The 19,365-nt window shown below is 35.3% G+C and overlaps 1 protein-coding gene across 2 annotated transcripts in view; it reads left to right on the top strand.

Moving 5' to 3' along the window:
- Positions 1–18,227, top strand: part of LOC126830233 (protein dachsous) — an 82,595-nt gene extending 64,368 nt beyond the window's left edge. Inside the window, exons 6-20 of one of the 2 annotated variants that reach the window (XM_050560581.1) lie at positions 1–161; positions 636–1,752; positions 2,227–3,267; positions 4,183–4,422; positions 5,911–6,045; positions 6,929–7,138; positions 7,714–8,080; positions 8,645–9,051; positions 9,815–10,021; positions 10,484–10,695; positions 11,784–12,072; positions 12,650–12,936; positions 13,266–13,407; positions 13,920–14,091; positions 14,593–18,227. In XM_050560581.1, coding sequence (XP_050416538.1) covers positions 1–161; positions 636–1,752; positions 2,227–3,267; positions 4,183–4,422; positions 5,911–6,045; positions 6,929–7,138; positions 7,714–8,080; positions 8,645–9,051; positions 9,815–10,021; positions 10,484–10,695; positions 11,784–12,072; positions 12,650–12,936; positions 13,266–13,407; positions 13,920–14,091; positions 14,593–17,182 — 7,577 coding nt within the window. In that variant the 3' untranslated portion in view covers positions 17,183–18,227. Of the gene's footprint in view, positions 162–635; positions 1,753–2,226; positions 3,268–4,182; positions 5,744–5,910; positions 6,046–6,928; positions 7,139–7,713; positions 8,081–8,644; positions 9,052–9,814; positions 10,022–10,483; positions 10,696–11,783; positions 12,073–12,649; positions 12,937–13,265; positions 13,408–13,919; positions 14,092–14,592 lie in introns of those variants that run through there. The other variant, XM_056103061.1, reaches the window with a different exon arrangement.
- The last annotated feature ends 1,138 nt before the right edge of the window (positions 18,228–19,365 follow it).

The raw sequence follows: 19,365 nt of genomic DNA, 5'->3' as shown, positions 1-19,365 counted from the left end.
CTATACGATATCAGATTATGTCTGGAAGTCAGAATTGGTTTTGGATAGATACAAATGGTAGATTATATACCAAGGGCAACATAGACAGAGAAACAAAGCCTTCTGTTCTACTCAATATACAAGCAGAATCTACTGGCAATTCTATCTGGGCATCAGCTCAAGTAAGTAGGGAATACTTTGCTACTCTTCTATTTTGAAAAATGAAGAGCCCCAGGGAAGAATGATCTAAGTCATTTTTTCAACGAACCTGAGTTAATGGCGCCATCTGGTAGCAAATTGTATAAGCTTTCAGTGGAACAATCAATTTCAGGTAAAAACGATCGGAGTCACATCGAACCAAGGCCTTTCTGAAATGGCCATTTGGACAAATACAAGTCCATTGTTTCCTTTATTTAACCTTAATTTGACTGAAAAGTAGAAGTCAGTTGTTGTACTGGTAATTATGATTCGTATTAAACATCATTTTGAAGTAAATAAACCCACTCGTTGTTCTGTTCACGTCAAGCATTCTTGTCCAAAAGACAAAAATGTGACTTAGATCGTTCTTCCCCTGGACTCTTCAAATGTAAACTTTTAACACAGCAGCCATATTCATTGACATTAAAACTTCACTGATTATTTTTGTCTATTTCTAGGTGAACATTACCATACTGGATGTCAATGACAACAAACCAAGATTCTCCATATATGGTAATGGTATCCGTCTGCCCGTGAAAGAAGATGTAATGATTGGTACTTCAATATATGGTGTACATGCTACTGATATTGACGATGGTTTGAATGGAACAATTCGATACAAACTAATCAACAGTCCTAATCGAATCTTTGAAATTGATGCTTTGAGTGGAGAAATCCGCCTGAAAAACTCTCTAGATTATGAGACAACTCAAGAGTACGAACTTCAAATTGTGGCTCATGACCAAGGTTCACCCGAACAACAGAGTTCAACAGCCACGCTGACTATCGATGTTGTTGATGTCAATGATAATACCCCGGTCTTTACTAAAGCTATATATGATTTCAATGTTAACGAAAGTGTGGGTATGAATTACAAATTTGCACACGTTAATGCCACAGATTTGGATTCTCTGCATCATGGTGGGCAGATGAGCTTTGGTTTTGCCACGTCACCTTACACCAAAACATTTGGAATGTATCCAACCGGGGAACTTTATGTCAAAAGAGAACTGGACAGAGAATTACAAGAGTTGTATATCATGACAGCAGTGGTGACAGACGTCGGACAAGTTAGACATTCTGCATCAGCCACTGTTCGCATCCATATTCTAGATTTCAATGACAATCGGCCAATATTTACCCAGTCCGAGTATCATTTTAGCATTGAGGAGAATCAGAGATTGGGCAGTACTGTTGGTAATATAGTTGCTCAAGATAGCGATACTGGTATTAATGCCGAACTGAAATATTCAATCACCACTCAACAGGATCTATTTGTGATTAATCCTCATAATGGAGAAATTACAACAAAAGCTGTTCTGGATAGAGAAGAAAAGAGTAACCATGAACTGAATATAGAAGTATTTGATAAAGGCAAGCCATCATTAGGAACATCAACCACTGTTAAAATCGTTGTTTTAGATATGAATGACAATGTTCCAAAATTTGAGAGAAATCCCCCGTATGTAGAAAGTGTGGATGAAAACAAACCAAAGGGCACCCAGGTTCTGCAAATGGTTGCTAAGGACCCTGATGCCTCTGAGAATGGAACTGTTTCATATTTGATAGATCCAAGTAAGTTTATGGTGTATTTAACTCGGCAGGGGTTGGGCGTTGGGTGGCCGAATGGTGAGCGTGTGAGCGTTGTATCTTAAGGTCTGTCATTGAGTCAACTGGCGTGGTTTCGATTCCCTGGTTGTACGTGACAATGAGTAGGGTTGCCTGTCCAACCTCATGGGTCTTCTCTGAGTCCTCCGGTTTCCTCCCTCTACTAAAGACCACTACACTCGTGGGTTTTCTCAGGTTCCTCCGGTTTCCTCCCACTGCTAAAGACCCCTTCGCAGAAGTGAATTATTGAAATAAAATTGAACCATATGTTAGTCCCAAAATGACCTAGTTTGTGTTGAGCGGACGCTAAACCCCATTTCTCTCTCTCTTTCTCTTTAACTCAGCATTATTAAATTCTGTTTACTGTCTGAGGATTTATGTATTAGTCTTTTACTCCATTATGAATACAAATGATCAAACATCACTCATTTCTATTTTTAGATACGACAAGTCCAGAAGGTCTGAAGAACTTTATAATCCATCCCAAAACTGGTTGGATCACCACCAAAGAAGTCTTAGATTATGAACAGAAATCCAGCTATCAGTTAGTTATTCTGGCCAGAGACAGTGGTAGTCCAAGTATGGAAAAAAATGCCCGAATTGAAATCAAAGTTCGAGATGACAATGATGAGGCACCACTATTTCATGCTTCTAAAGTTACTTTTGATGTGGTTGAGAATTCTCTCATCCGAACCACGGTTGGTCGAGTTCAAGCGCATGATAAAGATTCTGGAGAAAATGGCCGTGTTTCTTATTATATTATGTCCGGTAATGTGTTTAGTTTGTTTGCCGTGGATATCTCTAGCGGTGAAATATACACTATTCGTGATATTGACTATGAAGAGTCTTCCTCTCATGTTCTGGGTATCAAGGCCATCGATAATAACATCTTTTATCCTAGAAGTAATAATATCAGTGTTACTATAAATGTAATTGATGTTAATGATAACCTACCTGTGTTTGAAAAGGATCCCATTATTCTTCGTACCATCAAGGAGAATTCACCTATTGGACAAGTCGTGTATACTTATACAGCTGTTGATCGAGATTCAGATCTTAATGGTACAGTGGAATATTTGATCCAATCAGAAACATCCTCAGGTCCCGAACCTGATCATGGATCGTATTTTACCATTGATCGTAAATCAGGACAACTAAAAATCGCTAACAACATCAACTACGAAAAAGTTCATCAAGTTTCCATCATAGTAAAAGCCCAAGATCGGTGTCCATATCCTGATGAAGTTCTAGAATCAACTGTTACGACCATCATCTTCGTGATAGATACCAATGACAATTATCCTATATTTGAATCACAAACTTCAGTGAGAGTATTTGAAGATGAAGTGATAGGTTATCCGTTATTACATGTTATAGCTGTAGATAAAGATTCGAACGATGATAACAGTGGTAATAATTTGGTTGTCTATAATATCGTCTCTAGTAACGAGGAGAACTACTTCCAACTCGACTCAACATCAGGTAAGAACAGGCTTCTTTTTTTCTATATCAAAATCCTAATAGTAAGTGCAGGAAGACCGCACTACACACAAAACAAAAATCTACAAGATAAACCTGCAGACAAGACAGAATATAAAGTGACTTCACTTTAAAGAGACATTATCATTTTCAGGTTAATTTTGTATAATGTCATATTCAAAATAGCCCAAGACTCGCCTTTTTATCAAACATTCAAGCACAGGTCATCTTAGAACGAATTCCTGTTTAACACTGGTTTTATGAACAATAGTAATGGTATCGGGTATTTAGCATACCTTGTCTTTTGCCATGACTACTTACAACCTTAGAATAGTTGTAAAGATTACATTATTACACTGTTGGAAGCAACATGGTGACTGATTCAGTGAACAATATTCTAATACTGGCTCATAGTACATATTTGGTAGGCTACATAAAAATCACCAGTTCATTAGAATTTGCATTCTAGTCAATCTGATTAAAACACAGATCGTATTTCGTTTCACTTTTTATAGTTCAAAATTTAGTTTTACTTGTCTTTACTACACTAGTATCTGGACGAGTTGTTATGTAACCGGTGTTCTGGTTGGTGAATTCTTGGCATGCAGTGCACGGAACTGTCAGTAACCAACTAGAAACATCAACGCTGATTTTTTAATCAAATGTCTGACATCGTACAGTCAAAAGTCGCTTGTATGACCTCAGACACAACTTCCCACTACAACCGGTCAGATCTTCATGCAATGTAGGCCATCGAAAGTATAAAAAAAGAAACAAAATATAGATCTGTATTTTAATCAGATTGCATTCTAGTCAGAAAGGTAGATATGTTTATTCTATATTTTTCTTTCATTCTTTCTAAATTTGATATTTTTATTGTTATGGTCCTGTACAGATATATCCCCTTTTCCTTTTCAGGTCTTCTTACGATATCTAGTCAACTAGATCGTGAACGACAAGACAGATATTATTTAAATATAAGTGCTGAAGATCATGGTTCACCTAAACGTACATCATATAAACTGTTAAATATTATTGTTGATGATGTCAATGATAATGCACCACAGTTCCAAAACTCAACCTATTATGCCAGTGTTCCTGAAAACTCTAATCTTGGTGCCTCTCTTATAACTGTTTCCGCTACAGATGCTGATATAGGTATTTTTATTAAACTTTTAATTGTTTTCTTCATAAAATTCCTTTATTGTTACCAGTAATGGTCTTTACTTCATTTCTTTCTGAAACCTCCATTTTCTTTCTCCTTTATTGCATTTTGTTTTTATGACTTCCTTTATTGCATTTTGTAATTTTGTTACTTCATTTTATTTTCTTTCTTTTTTTGTTCATTTGCTATATTTTCCTAACAGATGCATTATATTGTATTAGAATGATTTTTAACTGTCTTAATATTGTTCTGCGATTCTTTTACCATCTCTTTTCTTAAGATATCTTCCTCTTCAGAATTATAAAGGTGAAAGATTTGATAATTTCAGAAGGGTTCTACGAAAGCTTCTACACCTTTTTATGTCGCAAACGTTAACAGCTTTTTTAATTCCTATAATTTTAGTATAGCTTTTAACACAGATCTTGCTAGCTGTAATATTGTCATGATACTTACACTTGAGTGGCATATGGTTTTTTAATTTGTAAACACAACAATGAGTAGACTGATTTTAGTTTTTTGAAACACAAAAACACACAAAACTTTTGCTTGTTATATACACAGGAATTAATGCAACATGGGCGAGGACATTCACAAGAATATAGTTGTAGTGTAGAATATAAATTATGGCATATTATTTGATGTCATTTTCGTATAGTAATTATTTTTTCACCATACTCACTCAGATGCTATATTCATTTTTTGTGATTGTTTGATAAATTGTAGTTTGGATCACATGTAGCTGGGTAAAATATATTTAAATATTGGGTTGTGAATACTTACTTGTTTCATCTTATGCTGGGTTTCCACTCTTGTGCGATCCATTTAATAGGATTATCCCTATTGAGTCTATGATCTGCCACGTGCAGTTACGTTTCGATACGGTCAACATGATTGTTACGACTGACCTGATAGGATCACCACGATTAAAACCACGATTTCAATCGTAGGACGAATCGTGATAGTGGGAACCTAGCATCACCTTCCCTGTACTGTATGCTACCCTCTCTACTGGGCCAGGGAAAATGTTAAGCTTTTTGTCATACCAGATTCTCACCTGTCTGGGGTGGGGCCTGTAGAACTAACAAAGAAAGTGTACCTAGTCTTTTGGAAGGGATAAAAACTGAGGTCCACCCATATACACATAGGCATGCACCTAAAAGAACCCTTGGCATTTGGAATTTGAAGAAAAGTACTTTCTGGAAAAAATTCGCCTTCTAGCAATACAGGTGTAATTAATTAACCATAGTAATTAAAAGTCTCAAAATCACCAAAGTATTGTTTTGACATCATGACAAGGGCATAAACTCTTTTTAATTCCACATGAAAATTTTATTTTATTTCAGAATACCATTGCTGACATGACATATAGCAATATAAATTCTTTTAGCAATATATATAATATCACTTTACAAAATATGCAAAATGGTTATTTGATTTTAAATTTATTAATTATACTAACTCATGTGTTGTATGTTGTTTAGGTGAAAATGGTAATTTAACGTATCTGATACCTGATGGAATAGCTGATAATATATTTATTATCAATCATAAAACAGGTGTTATAACAACTAAAACACAATTAGATAGAGAACAAAGAGCTACCTATACAGTCACAGGTATTACACAATAATTACATCATTCATTACATTATACTTAAAGATACATTATGGGAGATAAGATAAAGAGATGGCAATTTTCACTATAATAGTTAAAAACTAGATAGTGTAAAGGTAATTTGCTGAAAATTTCAGTCAAATTGATCCACTATGAGCTGAGAAAGAAGCCGGTGAAATTTTTGCATAGTCTCGGTTATCATTACTAAAATCATTAATATAAACAGCATAGTCTCGATTATCCACTTTTTCTGATTTAATGATCTTTGGCCGTTAGCGGCATATAGGAATCTAATCCTGCCTACATCAAAGGCTAGCCTTGACATCGAGGTTATTATGGTCTGGATAAGTTAATTAATGTCTAATTGATAATTTAGATAACATTTCAGGCCTAAAGAAAGACTTGTAATAAGCAGATTTTGCTCTTGCATAATGCATGTTTAATTTAGAAACTCAAATTTGGGGAATTTAGAAAACTCAAATTTGGGGAATTTAGAAAACTCAAATTTGGGGGAATTTAGAACTTAGTTTCCATGATGAAACTTAACTTGTTTATCATACAATATATTCGGTGTAATTATAAACTATTATGCATTCATCCTACATGAGGCAAAGTGTATGTTTAAGAATGTGCTTAGATTGGTATGGATTAAAACTGTTCAAGAAATAATCCTATGGTTTATCAGTCTTTCTCTTCCATATTAGTAAATAGATACATTGTATATCTGGTGCATAATCTATATCTCAATGTGAAAACAAAGACGGACGGGCTAAATCACTTATTGAATCAACTGTTAGTATAGTACAAGAATGTCATAATTCCAAAATGACCAAGACTTAAAATGTAAATTTTACAAAATAGTATTAATATTGTTGTTTATTTTAGTGTATGTGAGAGATGGTGGTTATCCTACACAATATGATATGACAACTATTATGATAGATGTTGAAGATGTCAACGATAATTCACCAGTATTCCAGAGTTCATCTTATAGTTTAAATATACCAGAAAACCGACCAGAAGTATCGGTGATGGCATTTGTAGCTCATGATGCAGATGATGGCGAGAATGCTGATATTGTCTACAGTATAACTGGTAAGTAATATGATTGACAATACAGTAAAAACCGCTTAGCAAACCAATCAAGAAATAATACATGAATATTACAGCATTTACAATACTAAATATTTCTTTTTGTCTTGTTCAAAAGACTATAACTTTTTTCTAAAGATGAAGGGGGGGGGGAGCGGATGGCCGAAAGGTTAGTGTGTGCGCACTTCATCATAAGGTCTGTCATTGAGTCAACTGGCGTGGTTTTGATTCCCTGGTTATATGTGACAAGGAGTAGGGTCACCTGTTCAACCTCGTGTGTTTTCCGGGTCCTCCGGTTTCCTCCCACTGCTAAAGACCCCTACACGCATGTGAATTATGGAAATGAAATTGAACCATATGTTAGTCCAAAAATGACCTACTTTGTTTCGAGTGGAGGTTAAACCCCATTTCTCTATCAACCAGATAAGAACTTAATTAACCATGTAGGATTTCTGTCAAGTATGGATTAGTCACAAAATTGATCAAAAACAAATCTCATTTCCTTTACTTATTGAGATCGATCTTAACATCCTAATAACCTGGAAACAAAGTTATTAACCATTATCTGATATTTTCAGGAGGAAATGATGGTCATTTCTCGATCAACAGCCGCACAGGTGAATTATCATGCAGCTCTTTAGATCGAGAGGAAAAATTCTTCTATAATTTAACAATCACCGCCCAAGATAAAGGAAGTCCCGCTAGAAGAGGATACACTATTGTTTATATACATGTTCTAGACGAGAATGATAACGATCCTGTCTTTTCAAAACCTGAATACTCTAAAACTATTCGAGAAGATGTTGCCAAGGGTGAAGTGGTTCTTCAAGTTTCAGCTACAGATAAGGATTATGGACATAATAGCGAAGTTACATTTTCTCTAGGAAATGATACTGAGGGTTTCTTTAGTGTCAATAGCACTTCGGGTGAAATTATCACAAGTGGGTAAGTAGCCAACTGAGATGATTTAATTAATCTTTCAAATATAGTTTCGAAGTTTTAAATTATCTGAAATTATAGATCAGTTTATAAACAACTTGAACATGCCTTTTAACATGCATTATGCAAGAGCTAAATCTGCCTATTGCAGGTCTTTCTTTAGGCCTGAAATGTTAGACATTAATTAACTTATCCAGATCATAATCAGCTCTCGATGCCATCGCTAGCCTGCAATATTTACTGGATTTGAATACATTTTATGATGGATGATTTACCGTCAAAATGGATAATCAAGACTTTGTTTTTGATCGTACTGACTTTAGTTATGATGATCGAGGCTAGGCCTAAAATTGAGTCGCTAATTTATTGGTTCAGAGTGGTGCAATTTAACTGAAATTTTCAGCATTTTCCCTTTTCATTATATTGAGAACTCTCAGCTCTTTATCTAATCTCACATGATGCCCCTTTAAGTTGCATGTAGTGAAATGTCTGATTAGATATTAGTCATGTTAGGAGGCAATAACCAGCCATCTTGGGATGTTTTCTTAATTATTGCCATCTGTTTTACAGTAATTTTGATAGAGAAAAGAAAGGCTTCTACTCTTTTAAAATCATTGCCCATGATGGTGGAATTTCTGGTCCAAGGAATGCCACGGCTACAGTTCGTATCACCCTAGAAGATGTCAATGATAATGCTCCAGCTTTTAAACAAGTCCCATATAAAGTAGACGTACCACAAAGTACAGGCAGTAACCAACAAGTAATAACTGTAGTTGCCACAGATCCGGATCTCGGACAGAACCAACAATTGACCTATAATCTACAGTCAGAATCTGGATCTATAAGTCTACAGTATTTTAAGATTGTTACATCATCTGGAGAAATTCGTACTAAACAGTCTCTAAGTGGGGCACCTAGTTATCATAATCTGAAAGTTATTGTTAGAGATAATGGTAGTCCACAGCTGAGCTCAACAGGTAAAACATTTATTTCATTTTAAAAGATGAATGTATTTGAATTTCTTATTATAGATCATGGTTAAATTGGGTAGACCTCTTTGATTTTTATAAAAAAAAATAAAATTGACAATTGTGTTTGATTTATGTAGAATGTAAATCTGCTATTGTTAACCGATTTTGTGTTACGCGTTTCTCGCAGTAAGACAAAATTGAAAGTAATATTAGTAAACAAGCTGCATTGCTGAATCCTTAAATGATTCCAAAAGGAAATTTCTTTTATTTGAGCTTTCCCCCATCTCTAATCGATAATAAAATATCAATTGTATAATCTATATTTACCAAAATCAAAAAGGTTTTACTCTTTTTAGGCAAGTTCCACCATATAAATTGTTTAAGGTCATGAGACAAACAATTGAAACAAATTGTGATGTTTTCTGATAATTACTTCATGGGTTATTACTCGTAATCAGATTTTCATGTGTTGTAAATGTTCTCATTACTGACAAAAGAAAAAATATGCGACAACACTTGTTGACTGCCTGGAAGACTTAGCTGCTGTGGACGTATTTTTCGTTGCTTGGCAACCTATCTATTTTTTTTAAAGGTGATGGATGTATTTAGAGGTCTGCATTAGGAACATATTTGAGACTTATGGTTTATATATGGACTAATTATGTATGGACAAATTATGTATGCACAGTTGTGTAGGGACTAATTATGTATGGACAAATTATGAAATAACCATTGAGTAAATGTCTGAATATATTTTATTTTATTACAGGTGTTGTTGAAATAACTGTTGGTAATGGAAATACAAACCCACCTTTAACCTTCAGTCAATCAGAATATTTTAAATCTATAGCTGAACATTCATCCCGATCAACGCCCGTTTTACGGCTATCAGCTTCCAGCACTGTATCAGGCAATATTAAATATGCTTTTGCTAATGGTAATGATGAAAATATCTTCACCGTTGATGAAAATACAGGTAGGTTAAATATAGTGTAACCTTTTATTAACATTAAAGCAATCATAATATTTGTGGTTACTTTGGCCAAAACAGTGGCAGACATGTTTATGTTGGAGCAAAGAAACACTTTACATAAGCATAGAAAATTTTCCTGGATATAGGTTCTTCCAGACAAGGTTAAGATTAATAGATTCATACAAATATGTTTGTCATATTTTGGTAGTCTGCCTAACTTTGTAGATTATTATCCAGTACTTTCCTCCTGAACTGCTAAAGGATCATGCTCAACGAATTACTGTGAAAAAGATTCACCATCTGTTAGTACCAAAATAACCTAGTTGGGTTTATGTTCATGTCAAACCCTCTCTCTCCCTCTCTCTCTCAATTTCAAAATGACTTGCATTATATTTGACATTATTTAAATTTAGATAATGTGTTGTAAATAGTTTATGATAATTATGTATTTTGTTTTGTTTATAGGAGAAGTACAGGTTGCCAATGATGATAAATTAGATTATGAAGTCAGTCACAGTATACATATGGTTGTATCAGCTGAACAGAATAATAATTTTGCTTATGCTGGAGTATTGGTTAACCTAACAGATATCAATGATAATGCACCAAAATTTGCTCAGACTAAATATGTGTCTGCTGTATGGGAGAATAATGAACCAGAGACTTATGTTACAAGGGTAAGATTGGAACTTTAAAAAAAAATATAAAGATAGATAATGTCAAGGCACAGGTATGCACACCCTACCTCATACAATCTGATTAAAACACAGATCCTATTTCATTTTGTTTTTATAGTTCAAAATTTCGTTTTACTTGTCTTTACTACACTAGGATCTAGAAGAGTTGTTATATAACTCACTTTTTGGATGATGTGAGGGATTAGCCAATGAAACGGTCTGTTACGACGAGTGCACGGAACTGTGGGTAACCCACTAGAAACATCAACACTGATTGTTTAATCAAGTGTCTGATGTAATAGGGTCAAATGCCACTCATATGACCCCTGGCACGACCTTCCACTAAAACCGGTCAGATCTTCATGTAGTAGCGGCCATCGAAAGTATTAAAATGAAAGGAAATATTGACCTGTATTACAATCAGATTGTGTCTTACAGTATATTTTACTACCATTGTGTTAGGGGGGTTGGATGGCTGAATGGTTAGCGTGCCCGCACTGTATCATAAAGTCTTCCAATCAGTAGAAACAGGAAACACAAACCAAATACAGACGGTTTGATGGGATCAATTTTGACTAAGTCAAAATGATGCATTTGATATTCCCTGAAGAAGTTAGTATTTTTACTGACGAAACGTTGGATAAAACGATGGATTTTGATACTGTATTCTATTAATTATTTTGTATCATAAAGTCTGTCATTGAGTCGACTGGCGTGGTTTCGAATCCACGGTTGTACGTGACAAGGAGTAGGGTCGCCTGTCAAACCTCGTGGGTTTTATCCGGTTTCCTCCCACTGCTAAAGATCCCTATGCGCAAGCGAATTGTTGAAATAAAAATAAACCATATGTTAGTCCCGAAATGACCTAGTTTGTGTCGAGTGGACGTTAAACCCCATTTCTCTCTCTCTCTCTCACCATTGTGTTGATTGACAAAAATGAAAAATAGGATTGCAGAACTACATTTACAGGTCTGTTGGCAAAGGTTTTTTTGCTGGGGGAGATTTCGAATAGCTAACAGTTTTGTAATTTGTTATTAAAATATGATATTTGTTAAACAGGTAATTTTAATATTATATTTGTTGAACAGGTAATGGCACAAGATGCTGATAGCGGTTTTAATGGTCGAATAACTTATAACATCATTGGTGGAAATAAAGACAGAGCCTTTGTAATAGATCCACCACATACTGGTATAGTCAAGACTAATATCGATAGACTAGATCGTGAGATTAGAGATAATTATCGTCTAGTTATACAAGCTATAGATGAAGGAGAAGAACCGATGTCTAGTTCCTGTATACTTAGTATCAGTATTATAGATGAAAATGATAACCAGCCATACTTTCCACCTCAAAATCCGGTCTTCTTGAAAGAAAGTAAGTAAAATTCTACAGTATCAATCATTTGATAATAGGCTTAGAGGTGTGATCAGAAATGAAATGAAATGGGGTCTAACGTCCTACTGTTCTACTCCGACTGGGCTAATGAAAACAGACATGTGCTATAAGGTAAATTTTGCCCCGGGAGCTGCACTATGGCCTACCCTTATATCGAATTCCAACTGCCAAGGGATCTTTTACGTGCATGCCAATGTATACACGGGATCTTGGTTCTTTGTCCCTGCACCACTGAGAAGGGGAAACTGTGTCGGAAAATCCCGATGAACTTTCTGGACCAATGCAGGAATGGAACACGCGACCTTCAGACTAGCAGCCAGTGTCTTACCCACTTATCCGCCGTGGCTCCCGCGGTGTGGTCAGAGGGGATTCCAGTTACTTAAAATCTCTCCAATATTAGGCTTATTTACGAGAAAAATAAAAAGGTATCTTGGCAAAATCAACTATGTGTCAAACTATTTTCATTGTGTGTTTTAGCAGAGATGTAACATGCTGGATCTAAAGCGTAGTTGGCCTATTGTACTTTATAATAATGTATGTAATATTTATTTTATAGATATGGATATTGGTTCACATGTAACAACAGTAACAGCAAGTGACGTTGATCCAGATCATAGTCTAATCTATGATTTCTCTACGGACGGAAACCCAGAAAATACATTTAATATTGACAGACTGAGTGGAAGGATAACTCTAGGTAAAACTGTGGATCATGAACTACGTAAACACTATATGATTGGTGTTAAAGTATCTGATGGAAAACACACTGCTTTTACTCAAGTTGATATTAATATCGAAGATATGAATGATAACCCTCCAGTCTTTAATCAACAAAGTTATCAGGTAATTACACTCGTCTTCTAGCATCATTGGTTCGACATTTTGACAGAAAATTTAATCAAAGATGTTTTAAAATCAGATGTAGATTGTAGCCATAAATAATTATTTTCTTCTGCATAATTTGTTCATTAATAGCAAGACATCGAAGGTCACATTGATATGTTAATGAACATTAAAGGGAGATAACCACAGTTTCGGAAACAAATAAAACAAAAAGCTTGCTATGGAACCAGTTTAGAATGTATTTGAATATAACTTTCTTTTAAACCTCTATTTATAAAAGGATTAAAGGATTAACCTGTTTAACATTATGACCGTTATTTTATTTACAGGTAACTTTACCTGAGTTAACCTATAGTAATCAACAGGTGTTAACAGTTAATGCTAGTGATGTAGATGAAGGTAGAAATGCTGATTTAACATACTATATTACAGACAATGCTTTAAACAGTTTCTACATTGATCAGAATAATGGTAGGTTGTATTCTAACAATGAATTAGAGGGAAGTAGGATGTCATTGATATTCCTAGAGCAACCACAAGCACCTGTAACATGGAAAATATTTCAAAAATAACATTAATCTATGATTAACTATATTGTCTAAAATCTGTTACGTCCATGTTCGTAATATAATCAAATTACTGGTCTGATTCCAATTTCCAGCACAGGGACAAATAACTCGTTTGAAACCGATTCTCTTTCAGTAGATATAATAACACCAAGGTGAGAAATAGGTTGGAATTAAATAATTGGGATCAAAGTTGACTACTCTAGATTCCGTCTACCAGTGGCAATACCCACTATATTTCGCTAGGTAGACAATCGAGTCTACGATGACTTTTAAAACTTGTCCACGTGACTTATGACTTTAATTAGATATGTCATAATTTAGTGCAAGAAAAAGGTCTGTATAAATGAATGTATATATAATTTTAGATCATTAAAGATAGACATTTATAAATATGTTTTATTTGAATTCTTTCAGGTACCATATTTACAAGTAAAGCATTAAACATCACGTCCTCCGAATCTATGTTACAACTAGTTATAACGGCTAAAGATAATGGTGTGCCAAAATTATCATCAATGGTAACAGTACATATACAAGTTACCACCATTAATAAATATGCTCCTGTCTTTAAACAAAATAATTACTTGTAAGTACAATACAACTTTTTTGTTTGTTTATTCACAGGAATTATTGAGATTATTTGGAAAACAGAATTTTCCCGTAAGTCACAATAACGTACACACATGGTTCGGAAGTATTAGTTGAAATATTAGGTGTTTGGTGACAAAAATATAAAATTATTAAGTGGAGTAAAAAATCATTTTGTGCCCACCAGCCGAATGAACATTAAGTGTGTCCCTCATTTATATACATTATGCAAAATATAATAGTGCCACTGAGTTGCACATCCTTATCTGAGGGAAAGTCCTGTGTAATTCATTATAAATGACTTACTAATCGTTATAAATGACTTGCTATTCGTTACAAATGACTTACTTTTTGTTTTAAATGACTTACTTTTTGTTTTAAATGACTTACTATCTGTTATAAATGACTAAAATGACTAACTATTTGTTATAAATGAAACGATAATGTCACTGTGTGGATGGTACTAGTTTTTAATGGATATTTCTTTTTATTTTTTCAGGGTAAACATGAGTGAAGCTAGTTATCGTGGAGAATTAGTTGTCCAAGTTCATGCAACAGATAAAGATGATACACATCGTCAAGATAATCTAGATTACAATTTAATTAGTGGCAGTACCGACATCTTCCAAATCCGTCGAAAAACCGGAGAAATATTTCTAAATGGTCAGCTTGATCGTGAATATGTTGGACAATATAATTTGAAAGTAATGACTTCCGACCGTGGTAGACCTGTTAAAAGTTCTATAGCCGATGTGAAAATCATCGTAAATGATGTCAATGACAATGTTCCATACTTCTTGAGAAAAGATTATTTTGTTCAAATACCAGAGAATCACACGTCGGATACAGTTTTCCAAAAAGTTGAAGCAGAAGATGGGGATATTGGTCAAAATGCTGAGATTCAATACACGATAACTTCTGGCAATGACGAGGGTTTGTTTATAATCCATGGATCAACTGGAGGAATATCCATCATGACCGGGATGCAACTAGATTACGAAAGTTTCAAATCCCACCGTTTAATTGTTCGTGCTGTAGACTGTAAATCATGTCCACAAGATATCGCTAAACTCTCGGCATTCGTAACCGTGGATATAAATGTTACTGATATAAATGACTCGAAGCCCAAATTCCCAGTAAATCACTATATCGAAGGAGTGTATGAAAATCGTCAAGCAACTAGTATCGTATTTCAAGCTCATGCCAATGATAGGGATAGCGGAATATTTGGAGAAGTTACTTACTCCATCATCCCTGGTTTAGATTCCAATTATTTTACCATCGATTACGACACTGGCTATGTGCGAACAAAGGCCCCGTTTGATTATGAATCTAAAAACTCTTATGAAATAAAGATTAGAGGAGTTGACCGGGGAGGTTTACAAAGTGAAGCAAATGTTACGATCCGAATAAGGGATGATGATGAATATGAACCAACCTTCATAAAGACATCGTACGATTTTGAGATTCCTGGTAATGCTGATATTGGTGATGTTTTGGGAAGAGTTATGGCGACTGATGAAGATGGTGGAGAGGCTGGCATGGTTTATTATTTCTTTAAATTTTCCAGCAGCTACGATTATTTTGCCATCAATGCGTCTTCAGGCGTAATAAGTGTGGCTCGAAATTTTAATGAAGATGTGCCAGAAAGTGAAAGAACTTCCAACAGATACAAGAGAGCGCTAGCGGATGAATCAACATCTCTTGTTGTCGTGGCAACATCAGGATTAGATGGTTCTCTGGAATCAACAGCAACTATATCTGTGGCTATTGATCGTACCTGTGATGGATGTAAATATGTTCCCCAGACTTCACCTGGTGGATTAAGTAATCTTGCTCTGGCGTTCGTGATCGTGGTTTGTATCATAGTCGTGTTAATTGTTATCGTCATTGCAGCTGTGTTACTGATTCGTAAGCGTAAACACACCAAGAAGAAAACACCAGCTGCTGAAACGCGAAATTACGATCCAGCATTCGATCAAGTGGCACCACATGTTTTACACCCAAATTCACGACCTCCACCTTACAGGGAGGTTAATGTTTTCGACCCAAACATCGCAAACATTACTAGTTCTGACATCTCAAATCATTCCCATAATTCAGCATCTAGTGGTCGTGGTTCTGCGGAAGAAGATGAGGACGAAGAGATACGTATGATCAACTCCAACAGCTTTTTAAATCATTCTCAAGGTTATTTACGTAGAAAAGTCATGCCGGATTCCGGTATCCAACAAGACGACGATAGCATGTCCGAACCTAGTGTACAAAATCACCAGGAGTATCTAGCACGCCTCGGAATAGACTCGACTAAAATAGGTAAAAATAAGAAGAAAACCGTGGCTCAATCTGTGGAGAGTATGCATCATTTCTCGGATGAAGGTGGTGGGGAGGGGGATATAGGTATTGACTATAGCAAGTTAACTGATGGGGAAACGGACGATGAAGTGGCCATGATTGATAAAAATCGTGTCCTCGACTTCCCCAATCCAGAAAAACAACATGCAGGTGCTCTCTCTAATGTTATTAATAGTGAGGAAGAATATAGTGGATCTTATAACTGGGACTATTTATTAGACTGGGGTCCACAATACCAACCCCTTGCTCATGTGTTTGCAGAAATCGCGAAATTAAAAGACGATAATGTGACACCCAAGAAACAACCCATAAAAACTGTGCCACAGCGACCCACAAACAATAATAATAAACTGAATCCCCAAGTGAAAATGTTGCCACCACCCATGATAACAAATACCCCCCCTAAAGCTATAAGTCAACCTGTATCGAATAGAACTAGTCATTCTTCCGCTAGTAGTAATCATTCGGCTCGTGCTAGTACTATGGATACATCTTTACCTAGTTTACCTCGTTCACCTATTAGCTACGAATCTAGTTTTACCTCCCCAGCATTAACACCTTCGTTTACACCATCTCTCTCTCCATTAGCCGCAAGAACACCTTCAATCTCTCCTGTTGTCAGCTCTCAGATGAACTCCGCGCCCAGTTCCGGTCATAATACACCAGGCAGAATTACCATTAAAAATGGACAAATTGCCTTAACATTTTCTGATCCACAGGAATTCCGTATCTAAAAGACTGTGTTTGTGATTCTCATTTCTTATTAAAAAAACAATGATTCATTGGATTATTTGTGAAGTATATCCTTGGATATAGTTTAGTTTGTGTTAATATGCTGGAGAAATATATTTATTTATATTAATTTTAAAGACTATAGTGAAATTTGAAAAGACAAAATAATCAGGATTTGGTGACTTTTAAAATAAGTTTCAATCAGGATTGGAAGTAGTGCATAAAATAGACAATATGTAACTTAAGTGTTTTTACACATTTCTCTTGTGTACATTAACATTATTTATATTTTTATCAGTTTTATTTTTCTTGCAATACACGCAAAAAAAACTTAAAGATTATGTGTACAAAAAATGTAATTTTTTTTATTGGACATGCCATATCATATTTTAGTATATCATCATTGTAAATAACATAGACATTATCATATCACCTTTGAAATCCTGAGTGCAAATGATGTGGAATGGAGAAAATGATGAATAATTATTAAGATGTTAATGATTAAAGTTATTTTAATATCAAATGAATATATATCTTATTTTCTAATTTTTGTATGATATTTTCTTTTTCTTTTATCCCAGATTTTTATTATAGATTTTTTTTAAAAGACCTAATTTATTAATTAACACTCGGATGAGATTATATTAATTATGTTTTTTTTTCTTAATAAATGGTGTTAATGGTGATGAAACGAAAAGAACGATATTTATTTGTAAGTGTACATGTAGTTGATATGAGATTTTTAAAAATTTTATTAAAGCATATTTTCACAAGGTACAATGGCAAGGGAGACAACTCACAATCGTTTGCCAAGGAATATAATTTAGGCTCAGATTACATATAGCCTGTATGCAAATATCTCTGCTGATTTTCTAGTGACTTACAACTTTTTTAATCTTAATGTAAATTTATGTGTAAATTTTTGTAAAGACAAACGGTATGTATATAACGGTATGTAACATCAGTTTTTATACATTCATCACACATAAAAATCAAAATGTACGATGTCATGTACCCATCAAATGATAATAAAATCTATAAATATACCATTGTTTATGTTTATTAGCCCTAATTAAAATTACGTCACCTGCAGAGAGAGAGAGAGAGAAATGGGGTTTAACGTCCACTCGACACAAACTAGGTCATTTCAAGACTAACATATGGTTTAATTTTATTTCAATAATTCGCTTGCGCGTAGGGGTCTTTAGCAGTGGGAGGAAACCGGAGGACCCGGAGAAAACCCACAAGGTTGGACAGGCGACCCTACTCCTTGTCACGTACAACTGGGGATTCGAAACCACGCCAGTTGACTCAATGACACGTGCTAACCATTCAGCCATCCAACCCCCCAGCCACCAGCATATATCATGTAAGATGTCATTATTTCAATAATAACACCTGTGCAGTCGAAAGAAACACAAACCCACGTGGTTATGCAGGTAATTCTGCTCCTTGCCCTGGGATGGATACCATAATACTTGACTCAATAACAGACTATGATTTAACCAGGGACAGTGGCGGCGCCAGCCGTCGGTGATTGGAGGGGCAAAGCTGGGGCAAAGTCCAAGGTTAAGGGGGCAAAGGCACGAGCTTCAACAAGGTTTCACAAGTCGTTATCAAGCATATACACAAATAGCTTGTTGAAACGTCGCAGTGAAATAAACCATAGTAATTGTTATCCATAAAAGTGTGTTTTTGATTATGTTCCAATTACTAAATGCCATTCATAGAATGTGTCACAAATACTTTTTTTTATTTTCTAAAATTATTGGGGGGGGGGGGCAAACAGAGGGCAGACCAGATTAATGGGGGGGGGCAATTGTCCCCCCCCCCCCCTGGCGCCACCACTGACCAGGGACTAAGTGAAAGGGACGCAATGACGAGCTTTACGTCATGGTTTTGATCTTTTGCACCCCTCGCAAATGGCAAAAAATTATGCGGTTTTCAACATTACAATCATAATCATAATGCCCAACCTATGGGTCAAATATGCTACAAATCTACTGTAGCATGGGGAATGCTACCCCACCCCTTCCCCTCACACACATATTAATATTGTTTTTGGTTTGTTTTTTTTTGTTTTTTTGGGGGGGGGGGGGGATCTTGTACCTTATGCAAAATCTTGGGTCACCATGCCCCCGGATTTAACACGATCTAAAGCACACTTGTTTGACTATTCCGCCAT

The sequence above is a fragment of the Patella vulgata genome, chromosome 8 (assembly GCF_932274485.2).
Source record: "Patella vulgata chromosome 8, xgPatVulg1.2, whole genome shotgun sequence".
In the NCBI taxonomy this organism is placed as follows: domain Eukaryota; kingdom Metazoa; phylum Mollusca; class Gastropoda; family Patellidae; genus Patella; species Patella vulgata.
This window is presented reverse-complemented; position numbering and strand designations above follow the sequence as displayed.